This window comes from Vespa velutina, chromosome 1 (genome assembly GCF_912470025.1).
Source record: "Vespa velutina chromosome 1, iVesVel2.1, whole genome shotgun sequence".
Taxonomy (NCBI): Eukaryota; Metazoa; Arthropoda; class Insecta; order Hymenoptera; family Vespidae; genus Vespa; species Vespa velutina.
This window is the reverse complement of record NC_062188.1, coordinates 15,908,896-15,928,122: the sequence shown is the minus strand read 5'-3', so window position 1 is coordinate 15,928,122 and position 19,227 is coordinate 15,908,896. Positions and strand designations below refer to the sequence as shown.

Here is a 19,227-nt window from a genome sequence, read left to right as displayed (position 1 = left end):
GAATTTTTTCGCGACGATCGTCCGATTAATTGGGAATAATCGATTATCGCGAGAAAGTCATTAAAACGCGAACGTTTCGCAAGGAGTAAAGGAATTTAATCCATTTGAAAAATTAATCTGAAAAGTCAGACGTCGAGAGAATTTCGACGAAAGCTTTATAAGAACGACCTAAATGCCAATTCTTGATTAATCGTCGTAATAAAGAAGGAACGAACGAACGAACGAACGAACGAACGAACGAACGGCAAGACTCTCAGAGTAGACGGAGACCGACGTAATACTTTCAAAGAAAGAGAGCAAGAGAGAGAGAGAGAGAGAGAGAGAGAGAGAACTAGTAGAATTGGATTGCCGTAGGAATGACGGAAAAATAAGATCTAGTTGAAGCAAAGAGACGAGCGACGAAAGACGAGAGAAACGAGTTGAGGAAGCGATATGCCGGCGGGGAAGAAGAGTCGAGGCTAAAAATTGAGCGCGATCGATCTGTATCGCGACGAAGAGTGAATTCGTTTTATATATATATATATATATATGTATGTATGTATGTATGTATAATATGTATATACACACACGTCATATCGTAAATCGAAAAGGCTAGTAGAAACGACGAAAACTCAAATTTTAACTTGGAACGCATACGAAATATATCGCGATAAGTTTGATATCGTGATTCCGATTATGATTCTTCTTCTCGTTTGGAGGACAGTAATAGTAGAACATACAGATTACCAGAGAAGGACAATTCCTAGCGGAGAAATCTCTAAAGTGTCATCTCGATATCCCTTGAGTGTTACGCGTTATAGAATCGTTTCGTGCTATATGAGACAGGGAAGGTTTCGATAGCCGAGCAAAATGAGAAAGAGATAGACAGAGATAAATATATATATAGATAGAGAAAGACAGATAGAAAGAGAGAGAGAGAGAGAGAGAGAGAGAGAGAGAGAGAGAGGGAGAGAGAGAGAGAGTATGCGCACGCGCACGTTTCCGTACGTGTGTCTTTTCGAGTTAGTATCCTTTCAAGAGTATATATAGAGCAGCGTAATCTCGGGCAGAAGAGCGAGCGGAATCGGATTGCGGCGAAAGGATGGTGGCAACGAGCTGCAGGGTGTTCTCCAACGAAACGCGCTCTCTTCCCTATACATCGGGGAACAGTAGACGAAGAGAGAACTCGTGTCGCGGATATAAACGTGAGAGCATTACCCAGAATATTCCATAGAGCGAATACGATACGAACGTCCCGTGGCTGTTGCCCTAGGCATAAACTGAAAAGACCGAAGAGAATATCTTGGAACTTTGACGACGTAATAGAACTTGTTTCATTTCTTGATATATCCGTTCATTTAAATCAACTATTCGATCGATTGATCGTATAACATAAGGATAAAAATAAAAAAGAAAAATAATATATCCATTCTATATTTTGCTTTTCTTTATCGAATGATAATCTCAAGTGGTCGCTAGTAGAGAACCACTGATACGGAGCAGTGGACGCAATCATAATCTGCCTGGTACTCGAGAGCCGGTATAGCCGTACACCAGATTCCATATTTCCCATTTCCATCCCCGTCCCCCCCCATCTTCTTCTCCTGTCTTTTACCCTGACAGTCGTTCGCCCAAGCACCTTCATCCTTTTCTCCTTACCTACACTATACGAGTCTACGTGTATCCGTGACCGGATCGCTTTTCTCAAATACCAACGTGTTTTCTTTATGTTGATAACGTATACGAACGTACGAACTCTAGGTTAGATTCCTTTGGTACGTTAGGCATCTCCCAACGACGACAACGACGACGACGACGACGACGACAACGACGACAACGACGACAACGACGACAACGACGTTGTCAGATATGTGCGACGAAAAATGCCTGAGAAAATTCGCTTTCTGGGCGTGGCAAGAGCCGCCGTTGGCAATGTTCGGAAATGGGTTAACAACGCGCTACCGACCATTCGAATTTCCTACTTTATCAGATAAAATATTTTTCTTGGAGGCCCTTCGAGCATTTTCACTTCTAGCATGTTTGACCTTAAAATAAAGATCTTTATTCTTACGTTCAATTTCCTTAATATATTTTTTTATTCTCTTCGATCTCGTTGTTTTAATATAAGACGACTATTGTCTGATAATTGACACTAATTAGCGTAAACGAGATAAAACACGGGCGGGAAGAATTGCAAACCTACTCTTTGCACGAAACAATTAATTTTATTCGTGGCTCACGCGACACGTGAATACACGTAAAGTTCCGTAACAGTAACGTGGTAGAATAGAGGTGAGGGAAAAACATCCCGAGCGTGGCACGCTTTTAATATCGCCGGACAGCTAGTATATTTTTTTCTACTTCTCTACGTGCTTTCTGCCAACCGTTGACATAAGCGGATGCTTTTAGATTGTTATACCTAATTCCTGAAACATTTGTGCGTTGAGAGATACGGTACTATTATTTAAACTCTCCGAAATGTTTAAACCAGTGATGTTATTTGAAAATTTTTCATTGCCGCTAATTTAGCCGGTCATTTCTCTATTTATTTTATTAACCATCGAGGAGATTATCATCGAAGCGAACTTCTTTTTTTCTCTCATTAATGGATAAATGAAAGAGAGAGAGAGAGAGAGAGAGAGAGAAAAAATAAAAGAAAAAAAAGGAAAACATTAAGAGAGATAGAGAGAAATCATCTCTCCCTACGACCGACGACATTAGCTCGGAGTAACACGACCAGATGACAGGTTTACGAGAGAGACTAAACTTTTAACGAGCGCTTCTTTACGTCCAGCTCTTTTTTTCTTTTTTCTCTTTTTTTTTTTTTTTTTTTTTTTTTTTTTTTTTTTTTTTTTTTTTTTTATCATTCTTCTCCATCCTCGAAGTTGCCATTCCTATTGCCACGCCGTTTGTGATTTAATTTTCCTTTTTTCCCCTTTTTTTTTTTTCTTTTTTTTTCTTCTTTTTTTTTCTTTTTTTTTTTTTTTTTTTGTCGCAATTGCGTTGGAATGATAGATGCCGGTATAAAGGGAATTGGAAGGAAGGAACTAGTAATCGATCTCTCGCTCTCTCGATGCTACGAGCTTCAATTTGCCCTTTAATTCGTAGTCGGTTTACAAAATTCAAATTGCAAAAAGAAAAAGAAAAAGAAAAAAAAAAGAAAAAAAAAGAAACAAAAAGAAGAGAAAGAAAATGGGGGAAAAAAAAGAGAAGAGAAAGATCATTCTTTACGTGTATAGGTAAAATAACACGCCTTAAGAAATTCTTTCATAGCTATGAGAAATGAGAGTGGAAGTTAAAGGGAAGCACGTTTATATTCGGTAGGGAAGAAAGGACAAGGGAAATCTTTTTTCGTGGGCACAAGATCGATCTCGCCGTCTGTGTCGCGGACGAGCGAACCGTGTCTCCCATAAATTTGCATCCCCATCGTTTTGTCCTGGGTAAGCTCGAACGCGCCAACACACGGAACGCCATGCGCAGTTGCTGGATAGACTATTACGCAAATGCGTGGACGTTAGCTCGCATCTCTGCGCCCTTGCGCTTGCGCGAATACGTATGAAGCAGCTCGGTGAGTAATTACGACGAGATAATTACACGAGGAACGTGGAATATTCGGAATGCGTGGAAATTGTGAAATTGCGCGGCATTGAAATCCGTGGCTAGGAAATCTCGTCATGAGTAGGATTTTAGTTCGAAAATGTACGTCTCTTGTTCCATAACATTCTTTATCCTTTTTCTTTTTTTCTTTTCTTTTCCTTTTTTTTTTTTTTTGATTCCTTCCTTCCTTCTTTTTTTTTTTCTTTTATTTTTATTATTTTTATTTATTTATTTATTTCTCTTTTTTCTTTTTTAATTTTATTTTCCGTATTCCGCTTCGTTTCTTCCTTCGTTTGAAAACTATCGATGAGTATAATTAATTCTTAAAAATGGCCGACAGTATGGCTGAAAAGAGAGTGACAAGAGAAAGAGAGAGAGAGAGAGAGAGAGAGAAAGAGAGCTGATACGGTGAGTGCGAACACCGTCCCTTGAGAGAATTATCGGCCAAGTACCTTACTTTGAAAAGTCCGACGTGCTTCAAACTTCTTCGTGGTTGAACGTCGCTCCTCTGCATAACCGCTCGATCGTCCCCGAAAACGTAAGTGCCTGACAAGAATATCGCGTGTTTCAAAGTGTATCAGACTACACTGCTCGCATACGAGTCACTATAGTTTCCTAAGAATCTGATAGCCGAGCAATTCCAATCTTGCTTTTCTTCCGTCGAGATAAAATTCCTTACGCGAATAGGAAAATACGAAATGTAATAATAACATTAAGATTAGGAGTGGTAGCGTGCGATTAATTCGCATGCTCGATCAGGTACATTCCAATGACAGAGAATTTATATAAACGACCTTGCTAAGCTTTGTTAGAGGTTTTTACTTGAGAACAATCGTCCTATTGTGTGTTTAAATGCAAGTGCATAAATAGAACTCGAAGTAATACCGGATCTTCTCGTTCTTAGTTAGGTACTGGCTCTTTTAAACTTTCAGTTTTACTCTGAACGATTAAGCGCTTTATATACTACCATGTACTATTACTATATAAAATATACGAGGATCTGTGTGCGTTCGCTAAATGACTACCACTTTTTTCTGTTTTACGACGATAACCCGTAGACGCTGATCTTAAAGTTTCTTAACTTTGTATCTACTCCTTCCACCATTCTTTTTTTGGTTTATTAAAATTTCGTAAAGGTGCGACGTGTCCTCTGATTAACTTTGTAAGAAAGTCACGTCTGTGTGTAAAAGTAAGTAAGTAAGAAGGAAAGAAAGTAAGAAAGAGAGAGAGAGGGAGAGAGAGAGAAAAAAAAAGGAAAAAAAAAAGACAAAGAAAAAAAGAAAAAGAAAACAGATCTTCCTCGCGTAACATCGACGGATTAGTTTTGTTACATATTTTCTCGGCTCGTAAGATATAAAATGAAATTCGACATTGCCGACGACTTAATAAAAACTAAATAAACAATGGCGTAAAAGATTTTAGTATAAATACTCATCAAATATACATGAGAATTCTATGCATTTGTAACAAATGATTTTTAAAATTGACAAACCTGTTCCTCCATTCCCTGGTGCCATCGATATGCCGAATGACGCTATTTTTAAATGATTAAGTAAAAGGTATTTGTATCTGGATAACGTAAATGATACATTTTTAAGCTCGGATGTGACATCTTTTTCTAGATCTAAAAGTAAATAGAAAATGATATTTATAGTATCGATTCGATAGTTTTAACTATATTACTGGAATAAACGTATTCTGTTCTATCACGATATTTCGTAAACCATAAAATCTCGAATATACTCGAACGTTGAATGTTTGATCAATGTCGTGCGTCATAAAAAAGGTCTTTTCAAAAAATCCACAGTATTTTCTTCAGTCGTGAATCGAAAAACTCATTCGAGCGGAGTCTTACTGGACTGGTTGGTTGGTTGGTTGGTTGGTTGGTTGGTTCGATCTGAAAAATCGTGAAATTGCAATATAAGAATCGTATGGCAGAATATTTGTCAAGGGATCAGGGAGGAGTTAGAAGAAGAAAAAGAAAAAGAAGAAGAAGAAAAAGAAGGATCTGAAGAAAGGGGAAAGAGAGAAGTGAAAGAGAACACGTATACGAAGGATTCCGACTTCCTACGGGAATCCTTCGATTCGTTCGAGCGTACTATGACCGAAGATAGACGCGACATCGTCGCGTCTCGATTTGAATTAAACGAGAGAATTTTCAAGTTACCTCTAGAGCTTGAGGATCTCCCTTTGTTACATTACATACTTCCGACGTTATAACGGAACGATATCCATTTTCGATGTTCGTACGTGAGTGTCGATTGATTAAAACGGAAACGGAAGAGAGAAGATCGTTCTGTAGAGACTTTATAAAACTACGATACGGGTCATCGGCAGTTCTGTAGGTGAAATGTCATAACGTCCAATGGACGAATATCTAGGTATGAAGGGAAACGAAGAAAAACGAATTTCCGTTAGACTTTTTCACTTTTATCTCTCCTACTGTAAATTTTATCAACCGGTACGAATGCACTTTCCACCGGATTCCCTTTACGCGAAATAAAAATGTGACATCGAACAGGCGCGATCTTACATTATCAAATTTAGAAACTTCTCTATGATAATCCGTTTAAATATTTTATACGTATTGTCACGATAGAAACATAAATTATTACATAACGTGATCTTTCATTTAATTTTCCTATCTTATTATCTCTACAAAAATATCTGACCAGGTTGTACAACGTACTACTTTTGGCCATATATCGCGCGAAAATCTACGGAAAAGAGGTTTGCGGTAGCGAAACGATTTATGGAAGACATTAACGATGTTCTATAATAGCCATCTTTGTCATACATTCTCATCTCTCGTTTTCTTGGTACCTTACACCGGACGCTGATGGCAGAATTACACCATTAGTATCATCCTCTAGACGACGACATCCTCAAGACTCTTCCATCCAGGCATCCTAATGTTTTATTTTCTCGCTGTTGAGGATCAATCCGTCGGGAGTAAAAACATATTTGGGAAAAATGAAAGATTGCTCTACTAGTATATAAGGATACTAAGCCGCAGGATAAGCTCCTAGTGTCGGTGATGACGATAAAGAAGAAAGAATAAACGTTGAAAAAGCGACATCTTCGATGTTTCCCTTTCTTTATATATCTCCATTCTTTTCCTTTTCTCTTCTTGGATATTTCCTAAAATTTCCAACGACCGAGTTGGATTTCACGATATATTTGTCCAACTACTATTTCATATCCTCGTATTTTTGTTTCATAACGGACAGTAAACTGAAAAGATGCGCGTTTGTGTGAAGATAATAAATATGTTGGTAGAAATGTTCTTCCTCTCTCTCTCTCTCTCTCTCTCTCTCTCTCTCTCTCTCTCTCTCTCTCTCTCTCTCTCTTTCTCTTTATCGAAGACCTATATCCCCGAGCAAAACTCGAATCTGAAAAGTAATCGCTCTTTGAAGTCTACCGCTGAAAGAAGTATGTACCGAATGAAGAGTGTTCTTCGTATGCTTTAGCAACATACAGTTAATAGGTGAAAGATAACGTTCGTTACTTCGAATTGAAAGAAAACATGGAAAAAAAGGGGGTATGAAAATGATAGGAAACAAGTAAAAAGAGAGGAGACAAGGATTTTATTTCTATGTGCTGATTCTGTTCTGTAAACGGTCATTTTTTTCCCTCTTCACTTCGGTTCACATTTTCCTGCAGAAAGTCGGGATGGCAAACAGGAACTTCATTAAGTGTGGCCGTACGCTCATCTCTTTGAAGTTGGTTAGCGAGCAAAAGAAAATCAAGGTACAAAAAGCAACGACTATGGTATATGGTGGCACGCTTGGTCGCCTTAGGTGACGAACAACGCTTTTCTCAAACGCCCAACGTCATCGACTTACACTTACACCAACTACGGGTTATCTTGGCTTTATACATACGTTCCGTTTATCAAGTGTATCCTTCGGTCCATCATAGATCATTTAAGCTTGTATATCGATTGGACACGATCCTGTGTCTTTCGTTTTCGATGGTTTACGGTTCTCTCAACTTTCCTTATCGCGAAAAGAGATGAACGTTTTACGGAAAAATTCTTCAACGTTATATCGTAGCTTCCTTCATTCGGTTACGTTGAGAAAACGTTCCAAGCAATCGAATCTTCCATTCGAGAGTTGAATTTATAGTGCGAGATAAACGGCGTGCGCACGTCATGCGCGCGTCATCTTTGAAAATCGTATCGAGAAAACCTCCCGCATACATCTTACCCGTCTCTTCTCTGTTTGTACACGCTTTATATGGTAATCCATTCGCGATCCTCCGTTCGCGAGAAGTCGTACGAAGCGAGAAGAGAGACAGAAGCGTTACCGTACGCCGTAGATAAAGTATGGCTCCTCGTATATTAAAAAGTAGAGAATAGTTTTGAGAGGATAGGAAAGTATATTCGTTTCCGGGTTGAGGATGGTACGTTCGAAAGCGGAGTGGCAGAGAGGGAGCAAGCAAAGTTGTGCGGCTTCTCGACACTGTCTGACCCACGGATTATCGGCTTACCGAGCTAGCACGCTCGGGTTATTTCTGCACATGGGGATGGGGTCGACCTGGATGAGGTTCGAGGTTTGAGATTGGTGGAAGAAGAGGAGAGTCACTCGTAACACCGATTTCCGGTATCATCCTATAGCAGATACTTTCGAATCGATCGCTGAACGAGAATGGCCGAGAGTTAACGCGCTTGTATTTTTCAACCTGATATTATCTACGTATCTACCCATCTATATATATATATATATATACGTATATATTCGTTCTAGTGATCATGCGAGAAATCGATAGAGAATACATGGAAAACGAGATAGATGCATATAATATAAGGTTATAGCTGCTGCTCTTCGACGCTCGATTTCCATTATGCTTTCTCCGATGCACGAAAGCTTCGGTTTCGGCTCGTCTGTCGGGAATTTCGCTGACAGCCTTCCTTTCGAATGCTTGTTACTAATACATGCTACTAGGGAGCAACGTACGTTCTCGGCCACACACGTGTTCGCGCTGTATCAGCGTGACAATGTATTCTCGGCAGGTCGTCGATTCAGCGACGTTCTATAAAGAGTTGCGCTCCTTCCGCCGGGTCGAAACGGTATTACTTTTCCTGTTTTGCGTAGTGCGGAATCGGAAGACCGGATGATGGTAAGGAACGAAACACGAATTCTCCGGGAATAAAATCTGGACGGAAGCACGTTATTTCCTTTAAATTCCTTTCTCGTATTAAATATTTTTTGAACGTTCGCGTCTTACGATATATAAATAAAAGAAACGAAAGAAAAATATTTAATATTTATTCTTTCATCGAGGTCAACTCAAGTTGAACGATAAAATTTTTAAGTAAGAAAAAAAAAAAGAATGCTCATAATATTTATGATTTGGAACGTTGGCTCTTGGAACAATGGAAGCTGACACTTTTAAGAGATAGATTATGAAAGATCTCGCGACCCAGGATTTCTCGTTTCTAAAAACGCTTTTCAACGTTTACCGTTTTCCTCCTCTCCCTCTCGGAGTAACAATGGCGGAAAGATCACGCGAAGCAAGCTACGCGACGACGCATGCTTGCCACCCTTCAGGACTCATAATGCACCGGAGGCAGCCCAGGGGAAATTTAGCAGACGCCGTGAAAACCGTTGTTTTATACGCTTATACCGTCGTACACGCGAGACTGCCTCGGCCATAGGTAGATACAAGGATAGGTAAGGTAAGGCAAGGTAAAAGCATTCGTGATCCCAGCAGCGAGTAACTCCATTAACGTTAACTTCGCGTCCCTCTTCTCTCCTTCTCTCATCTTCTCTTCTCGCTTTCTCTTGCCTCCTTCCGTTCCCTATACAGTAGCCTTCGACCGATCCCACAGAATCATTTAAGAGAACTAACCAAGAGCGGTCAACCAAAGGAATAATCAAGAATAACAAATATTATCTGTGAACGATCTAAAAGTATTTCTTTCAATAATTCATCTTAAACTTTTAAAAATATAATTCATAAAAGGAAATATTTTTGTACAAGAAACATTTCTCACTTTGCCGGACGTTTCTCTTAAAATGATACGAAAGCGATACCGTGAAAATGCAGGATAAGAGAGAGAGAGAGAGAGAGAGGCGGATAGGAACTAAAAGTAATAAGGGAGACGTAACAGCTTCGTCGACTCGCACCAAGCGAAACTACCGTGGAACAGTTTCTAGGAAATTTGGTGTCAGCACACGTTTTTACACGCGTGCACTTTCCATAGTCCTCCGCGCGCGCGTTCCTTGTTCTATTAAAATATATCAAGGTTATTTCCACGAAGAATAATTTTCTTCCTTAGAGTCAGCGAATATTCGAAAGGGCAAAATCCTGCGGTCTGCTGGAATTAGCCAGCGGGGTCGAACGAGTTGACAAATTCACAGATATTCAGAGGTCTCGGTCTCTCTCTCTCTCTCTCTCTTTCTCTCTCTCTCTCTTCCTTCTCTCTTCTCTCTTTCTTCCCCTTTGGACTCTTTAATATCCGAGTCGAAGCAACGGGAAGTCAAGGGGTGGAAAGATTCACGTTTTCTGGGGCGCGAAATCGCAACAGGGTCCTTCTCCGTACTGAGTTGCGTCTCGACGTTCTCTGGATTCTATCTCAAGAGATCACCGAGCGAACGAAACGACCACGACGCGATAATTTTCTACTCATGATGGCCATATTTTCCCTTCAAAAAAAAAAAAAAAAAAAAAAAAAAAAAGAAAAAAAATCAAAAAGAAAGAAAGAAAGAATGAAAGAAAGAAGGAAGGAACGAAAGAAAAAGGAAAGAAGAGGATAAAAATAAAACAAAAAAAAAAAAGAAAAAAATATTCTTCAGAATAAGAAACGAAAAACTTTCTTTTCTTCGTTCAAATCTCGAGAACGTAACTGTACATTTTCTTTCTTTCTTTTCTTTCCTCCTTTTCTCGTTCCTTTTTACTTTTTCTTCTTCTTTTTTTCTTTTTTGTTTTATTTTTTTGTTTCTCTTTTTTTTCTTGTTCGCCAGGAAAATTCCATTACGTTGAACGACGACCGAGAGACGACGTTAATTCTATCGACGATTTCACGTTACAGGTCCAGCTATCCCCGTGAGGGCGGTTCTTCGAGGTACGGCCGAGCTACCCTGCGATATTCGTCCACCACGACACAACGACTCGACCGTTTCGGGACACGACTCTGCCATTTTGATCGTCTGGTACAAGAACGACATGACACCCATCTACAGGTGAGTGCGACTGGATCGATCTCTCGTGTTCCTTCTACATAGCCCTCCTTCTCTTTACCTCCCTCGAGGTTAAGTTATTGCTTCCAACGGGCTAAAGGAAAGTATAAAAAGGCTACTAGCCTGAATACGCAACGTGACTTGTGCTCGTTAACTTCTACCGATAAGAGCATGTTCGAAGAAATGAAGCTTTCTTCTCTTTCTTCGTTTCTCTCTAGGATTTGCCTACTCCGTTACTTGCGTATAGATCTATGTATTTATAATCTATATACGCGATCACCATTAATACATGATTACGTGCGAATCTAAATGAAATTTAAGCGTCTAATGGCCATTTTTTCCTTCGTACGGAGCAAAAAAAAAAAAAAAAGAAAATACAATATAGCGTAACGAACGATCCTCGCGAATACTGGCAATAAACCGTAACCGCTGATATATGTATCTACGGAATAATGCGGCTACCGATGTCCTTGATGAATTTCGTCACGTGAGCCACTTGGCTTAGGTATGTCATCCGTTCCGGAATTACTCCGCTAAGCCGGAGTCGAGAGATAATGGAGTCGCATGCTACGTAACGAACGACCGAAGGAACGTAGTGAGGGAGGACCGTGAGAGAAGGCCGTGAAGAAACATCGTGAGTAGCGAAGAGAAGGGTAAATTCTCTCTGTAGAAAGAGGGGAAGGTTAGCTAGGTGAGAGAAACGGTAGCAAGATAATGGCGTGTCACGAATAATGCGATTTAAGTGCGACGGTTTCCTCGAGTGTCGCTCGCAATTATGTGCTAGGCTAATGATAAAATTGTATCTCGGTTTTCCACCTAGATATTTTTATCACCTTCTAACCTGTCAAGTACAAAGAATAACATCTACGGTTAGAAGGTTATAAGGTAAAGTTTTATTTTTCTCACCCTTGATTTTATAGATAGAAAGTATTTACGTATATAAATATATATACAAACGAAAAATTTTCACTCTATTCCCTTACATTCATTTTCACGCATCTTTTATATCATTTTTCTTTTGGATTAGCGGAACAAAAAAAAAAAAAAAAAAAGAAGGAGATATTCCAAATCCTTGTTATGTCTTTCGCTGATTTCAATCCGTACGCCGGCATGAACACGGATAATAATTTTTGATTCCGTTCAAAGCCGATTATAACGCAAAATCGGCTTAACTGAAAGACGACCGTTTCGTAATAATAAATTTGCACTGTTTAGTTTTTCGTCTTAAAAAATATACGTTTGATTTAATCGTACAATATGTACGAATGTGCGTTGTCCTATTCTTCTTCTTCATTGCCGTACGAGATGATAGTTAACACGTCAGGATAAAAGACGTGTTGTAAGGTAATCGCGTGAAATGCTTTTCAATATTATACTCAGCCGTACTTTTCAACGTCGACCGAATCATTTTCATTCTTTCAATGTCGAACGTTAAACGAAAGATACGTGACAAGATATTAAAGCTAATTCATAAACTGATTTCCCATGTTGTTTTACTTAAGATGACGTTTCAATTGGGATTGATTTCATTCTATAGTCACAAGTACAAGATCGAATTCTATGACGATTTTATCCCTCCCTCTCTCCCGCTCCCCCCACCAATGATAGCTTGATGATATCACCAATGATAGCACAATGAAATCATTATTCTTCCGAATGAAGCGTTGCAAGTGCTCAACGTCCGTATCAATTGTAATTCGCGAACAAGAGCCTACATAGGGCTTACCAAGAAAAGGATTTTCTATACGGATATAGAGAGATAGTCATTGTGAATGAATACTAACCAAGTTTGTATTACATGGTAGAGTTGCCATGATACGAGATGAAATAAACGTAAAACAACGAACGTTTGAAAAAAAGAAAAGAAAAGAAAAAAAAAAAAAAAGATAGAATAAAAGAAAGACAAAAAAATCAAAAGAGAACAAAACAGCAACGATTTGGAAAAGAATCCACTGGGGGACATTTTAATCGCGTTATCGAAACTTTACAATAAAAAAAAAAAAAAAGTAAGAGTAAAAAAAGCCAGTCCGTTCGTGTTATTCGTTCAATTACTTTCCTTGAAGTAAGATTTTCACGTTATCACACGCAAAACTATGGGTTTGTGAACTTTCCTTTCGACTTATCGCGTTACCCCCGCGATCTTTACGGCGACTAAAACGTTCGTTTACTCGGTAGATTGGAACACTTATATCCAAGATATAGCTAAAGAGTCAGGCTGTATATGTATGTGTGCGTGTGTGTGTGTGTGTATGTATGTATGTATGTATGTATGTATATGTGTGTAGGTTTATATGTATACCCACACGATTATAGATTCGTTCGCAGTCGCGGAGCCTCCACCGACTCGAAGGAGTTGCTTCGAAATGCGGTACAGTAGTCGTGCCGAGTTTATAGTCAGACAAACACGGGGAGGAGGTACCTATATCGGAGCAGGTCAGGCACGTAGTTTGACCGAAGTTAAGTCCATTAGACAATGCAAAATGTAAGACTTAAGTCTTAAGCCTATCGAGCGAGAGCCGAGCGTTGTTTGGTTACTACCACAGAGATGTAAAGCTCGAGCGCGGAGTTGCCTGTAATTGGCCGATTGGCTTAAGTCTTAACTTACAGGCTTATTCATTGTTCGCGGAACGTTCGTTCTCTACATACATACGTCTATACATACAAAATGTTAGATTTATGTAAGAGTTTTAAACTTTGAGGATATATAGAACTCATTAAGTTAAGTAACAAGTGCTTAGTCGACACGGATCGAAAAATAACATTTGACGAAGTTATAAATAGTATTTCATTTTTTTCATTACGAGAGAAAAAGAGAGACAGTGAGAGAGAGAGAGAGAGAGAGAGAGAGAGAGAGACTTAGAATTTTTCTATAGAACAAATATGATCGTAATTATGACTGAAAGGAAACTTCGTAAATGCTCCGCCGGTTCGGTAGATAATTACAAGCTTTCTTTCTATTTTATTGCCGTCGATAATGAGAAAGTTCGTAACACGTTTTATCGATCTACGACTATTCATCTCGTTTATTGTTCTGGCCGAAAATAAAATACGTCAATCATCTGCCATTGAATGATTGCGCATGTCATATCAAAGTGATGTAATATTTATCTATCGACAAAAGTCGAACGTAACATCGGAATTTCTAATAATAGATTTAGATGTATGATGATAATAATGTCTTTAGTTAGAACGCGATCGTATTTGCAAGGCAATGTTCTAACGTCTAAGATGTGATAACACGACAAATTTCATCCTTGTCAAATTTATTCCCTCTCGTTGCCGAACGCCATTTCCGCTTCAATCTAATATTACTGACGTACGTGCATACGTTACAACGCCCTACCTATGTAGTTTATAGGTATCTATATATACATTCTGAAATCCCACCAACAAATTGCACTTTCTAACGCTACGTTAAGCAAAATGTGCGAAACGCGATATCGGTTTGGTGGGTAAACGCGCGTGATCCGCGACTATCAGTCATGTAATTCTTTGTCGAGCGTCGTCGAATCCCTTTAAAATGTTCTAACGCCTCGATATTTTTTTCTTTCTTTCTTCTCTTTTTTCTCATTCGCACGGCAAGCATGTCGAGATATAAAAGGATTCCATTCGATATTTTTCGTGGCGATCATTAAACACATTGGTGCTCTCCCTTACCCTGAAATTATATCCCTCGTCAAATGGAACATTTTTCTTTTTTTCTTTTTCCTTTTTTCTTTTTTTTTTTCTTTTTTTTCTTTTTTTTTTGTATCTTTTCTATTCTTAGCCTTTTTTTCTATTTCTCTTATTTCTACGAATACGCTAACTCTTCTAAAGCCGCTTGGCATTCTCATCACGTTCTCTCGGTTGCGTTTTGCAACATCACCCTTGGAGAGCATCGCCCTTTGAAAGTCGTCCTCGTAACGCCTATTAGCTTCGCCGTATTCGTCCGTCTGCAGACTGGCACAGCTTGCACGCCTGAACTTTTCCGTTCGCTCGGATTTTTATTCAATTTCCTGTCGGCGTCCTGTCGGATTTTTCACTAACCCAGCTAAAATATCATATCTTTTATTCCCTATCCAAAGTCGAAAAAGAGAATAACGAGGGAACGTTAATTCTTTGAAAAAAAGAATTTTTTTTTTCGTACTATTCTGGAAAAGAATTTTCTTTTTCGACCGAACAAACCGAGATCTCATAAATATATATCCAGAATGTGATGCTTAAAGAGAAATAATATTTGTCGGCATCGTTACCGTTCTCCTATGTAATCCAGAAGGTAAATAACATTACCGACGTTCATCGTTCGACTCTAGAGCACACTTCCGACTAATGCACAGGTCATGGATCCTCCGCCTGCGTTGCGTCGTTCATGAATATTTATGAAACTCGGATAACCCGCTTGAAAATCGGTTCCCACACCGAAAAAAAACAATAAAAAGTGGACGGGTTCTGAGTACTAAAAGCACGGTCACGTCTTTTGCGAGACTATTCGTCTTTCTTCATTTCTTAATTGTTTCGTTTAAAAATCGAAAGAAAAAGAAAAGAAATATATACATTTATAAATGTCCATTCGTCACGATTGATGTTGAGCCTCGTAATCGTAAGTTTATGAATGCACACATACATATATATACCATGAAAACCGACAGGAAACGATTAAACTCGCACGATTCACTTGAAAAGCGCATACTTCGCTGACACCTTTCCACAACGGAAGTATCGCGTGAATACGAGCTGTCCCGTCTGTCATTTCTCGCAATCCTTTTCGTTCCACTTATGAAACCCTACGCTATATCATACCGTAGTTAAACGTAATCATCGGAGAAAGTTCTTAAAAAATTTTTATTTAAAGAACTCTCGTTTAAAGAATTCTTGTTTAAAGATAGAAAAGTAAAAAGAAAAAAAAAACAAAAAAAAAAAAGAAAACACAAAAAAGAGGAGTCAAAAGTCAGTCAAAATCAGTCGGAATGAAAGTAGTTGTAAAATCGTCATCCGGTAAGAAGAAATGATGAAATCCGTTTCACATATTTGCACGTACTCGGTCATACATACCTAGACGAACATTGAAATAGTAAAACACATATATTTCATAGAGCCAAACGGGGCAAAGCAAGCTCTCGGATTTTGCACTTGCGTAGTGTTAACTCTCTCTCTTTCTCTCTCTTTCTCTCTCTTTCCCACGGGAGACTCCAAATGATGAAAGTTCTACGAACGTGCGTCGGCTGTTGTTAAATAAATTATCCGGCTTCTAATTACGTGAAAAATAGTGAAAACTGGAAGAGAGTCGTCCCAACCGCCGCCGGGAGCGTGTAAACAGGTCGGTCGGTGCTTCCCGACGGTGAGAGAGAGAGAAAGAGAGAGAGAGAGAGAGAGAGAGAGAGAGAGAGAGAGAAAGAAAGAGAAAGAGAAAAGAGAGGGAGAAAGAGAGAGAGAGAGAGAGAGAGGAAGATAAAATGAAGTAAAGCGAAGGGAAAGAGGATGAGCGAGATGGCAAAGAGGAAATAAGGGTGGAACGGTTGAAGCTCGAGGCAAAGGGAAGGATACTCGGTACCATTATAGTCGTGCTGTCCCAGGATCTTCTACATATTTCTCTGTACCAGATTCTCTACAGTTTCCCGTATAACGGCTTGGTGCGATTTGAATAAGACAAATGCCCTTCCACCGTAACCGTCTTTCTTTCTTGTCTTTTCCATTCTTGAAGGTTCTTTTTGCACATTAATAAATCGCTTCCAGCGTCTCAGGTGTCGTGGCTTACACGTAACATTCGCCGGTACATCTCATTGCCTCAGGATCGGCGCCCCTTGTCGTTTTGTACGTTATATTCGACGTTCGATTACTTACGCGACCATCAGAAGTGGCTGCAGGACGTTTCTAGGATGGTAAGGAAGATGAGCAGGAGGTTTGTGGTGAATACGAGCCGCGGGCAAGGATGCCTCGACAACGATGCCGTTGCTTGCCGTGCACTAGCTAGTTCATAATGAAAGCAATGTGTCTTCATTTAGTCGCTTGTTTCGCAGCGACGGTAGTCGGTATAGGTACGGTATAATGGAAGGTAACGCGCTGGATCTGCAGTAGGTTGCAGCCCAAGGTGGTGAATACATCCACGTACGTCCTCGTGGAAGATATCAGGAGCAAAAGAGAGGGGTGAGCGAGAGAAAGGGAGATAGAGAGAAAGAGAAGGGATAAGGACTTTGTATATACATATGTATATGTGTGAGCCTGTATGTAATATGTGTGTTTGAGAGAGAGAGAGAGAGAGAGAGAGAGAGAGAGAGAGAGAGAGAGAGACAGAGTACATTATACTACGGGTTAGTCGCATATAGCCAAGGGACAATGCTCTTGTCTCTACGGTACGCCTTGTTTGTTACGACTGGCTTCCTCCCTCTTCACGGCCGACGCGACCCTTCGTCGTCCACTACTCTCCGCTACCGCCACAGCCACAGCTACCACCGACACCGCAACCGACATTATACGCGACGCTACCTCCTCTTTAACCTCCCGTTCTATCCACCGACGAAATCCATAAACCCCAAAGGAGTTACGAGTTGAGTTCGCGCCTCGCGAATCGACTGACATTGTCGATCTCTATTTAATATTGTATATTTAAATGAACGAATTCGAAATTATCGATAAGTAATAGTCGTGATCGTAAATTGTGAGAAAAAAAAACGAGAGGGAAAAATAACTTGCTAGCAAAATGCGGAACGAATCGCGTACCTCGTTCAAATGGCACTTTGCATTCTTCCTTCTCTCTCTCTCTCTCTCTCTCCCTCCCTCCCTCTCTCTCTTTCTCTTTCTCTCTCTTTCTTTCCTCCTTACTTTATCTGGGTTTTCCTATTCGATTCAACTTTTAATAACCGCTATCCATTTACGATGATTCTGAAACTCAACTTGGATAGAATGCCGTCCTGGTTCCCACAGAGAAATGAGAAATCGGAGAAGAACAACGATCCTTACTCCTTCTTTAAGAAGGCTTCGATTTCTTTTCCGAGTATTTCCATTCATAATTATTTACGAATGACAACGAGACTACAAGAAAATTGTGAAACCTTTCTCAAATAGAATCCTTATTACCGTCCATTAATATTAAATTATTTTATTAAAGAAATGATGGAAAGATTTAAAAAAAATTTTTTCCAAGATATGAATTTCTTCCTACGTTAAAAGATTTTACGAAAATTTTATAAAAGAAACTTTTACGTTCCAAGAACTTTTCTGTCACTCACTCAGCATCGTAAGCCTTATTCGTAAGCCACTTAAATAATATGCAAAATAATTTTGCGAAGGTAAATAGGTTTTACTTAACGTGTATAATATTTCCTTAATTGAAACTCATTAAGACGAAACCGTTCTTGTGATATTTTCTTGTGTGTATATATATATATATATAATTATAATACATAAAACCATCGAAATAATAAACATTAATTTGATAGTGATATCTATTAACGATTCAATTACCGAGAAAGAATTTAAAATGAAATGAATAATTACATTGCAACGATTTTTACGAATTAGTTTAATTCTTGTATAAATACATGCATACATAGATACGTACGAGTACATACATACATACATATATACATACATACAATATACATGCAATATACACATATAGCGAATATATCGAACACTGAATAATAAACTAAATTATTTTGTTAAATAAACTAATAGAAACGATATTATATATCTAAACAGTATTGCTCTTTTTTTAGAAAACGTATTCGAGTCACATAATATTAGATCTCGTTCGTTTCGAAAAAGAATAGGAAAAGTTTTCAAAAGATTATAGTGCGCGACCCTGCGGGTCGATGAGGGCACACGAGAAGAGTTAATCGCGTTTTCGATTCTCCTTACATTCGGATTACTCGCGTTCGTAGGGATCGACGCGAATCCCGAAGGTGTTGCGATCAATGAAAAAGCTCGAAGGGCCACGTGCCGGCCGTCTATTCGCGGTAATTTCAAAGTTTTCTTTCGTTTACGAGCTGCGAAGGGTGAAATCCGTCCATGTGGTTTCCACTACTGCAAGAACGTCGCACTTCTCGACTCTTTGCCTCTCTCATCTACCAACTTGCTTGCCCCAGAAACGTGACTGATGGACGAGACTACACCCCTTGAATTTCTTTTCTTCTTTTTCCCCCCTATTTCTTCTCTCTTTCTCTCTCTCTCTCTCTCTCCTCTCTCTCTCTCTCTCTCTCTCTTTTTCTCTTTCTCTTTCTTTTTTCTTTTACTCGAGCACGCCAGCTTCGACGGCGAACTTTCAAGCGCTTTTACAACGTCATAAGCGGCAAATCTTTCGAAAGACGAGATAAAGAAAGAGAAAGAAAGAAAGAAAGAAAGAAAGAAAAAGAGGGAGAGAGAGATACAAGAAGCCCGTTTCCTCTATCTTTCGAAACATCTTCGCTCTTTATTAATTCGACTCTCGACTCGAGATATCTTAGATCTCGTTTGAAAGAGAAAGAGAGAGAGAGAGAAAGGAAGGGAGGGA

At 39.3% G+C, this 19,227-nt stretch overlaps 1 protein-coding gene across 6 annotated transcripts in view; it reads left to right on the top strand.

Annotated features, from left to right (window-relative positions):
* LOC124953690 (nephrin-like) overlaps positions 1–19,227 on the top strand; it is a 179,187-nt gene that overhangs the window by 116,496 nt on the left and 43,464 nt on the right. For all 6 annotated transcript variants that reach the window (XR_007102300.1, XM_047505484.1, XM_047505492.1 and 3 more), the window contains one exon: positions 10,613–10,763. Coding sequence is in view for 5 of the 6 variants with exons in the window: in XM_047505484.1 (XP_047361440.1) it covers positions 10,613–10,763 (151 nt within the window). In the remaining variant the exon portion in view is untranslated. The remainder of the gene's footprint in view (positions 1–10,612; positions 10,764–19,227) is intronic.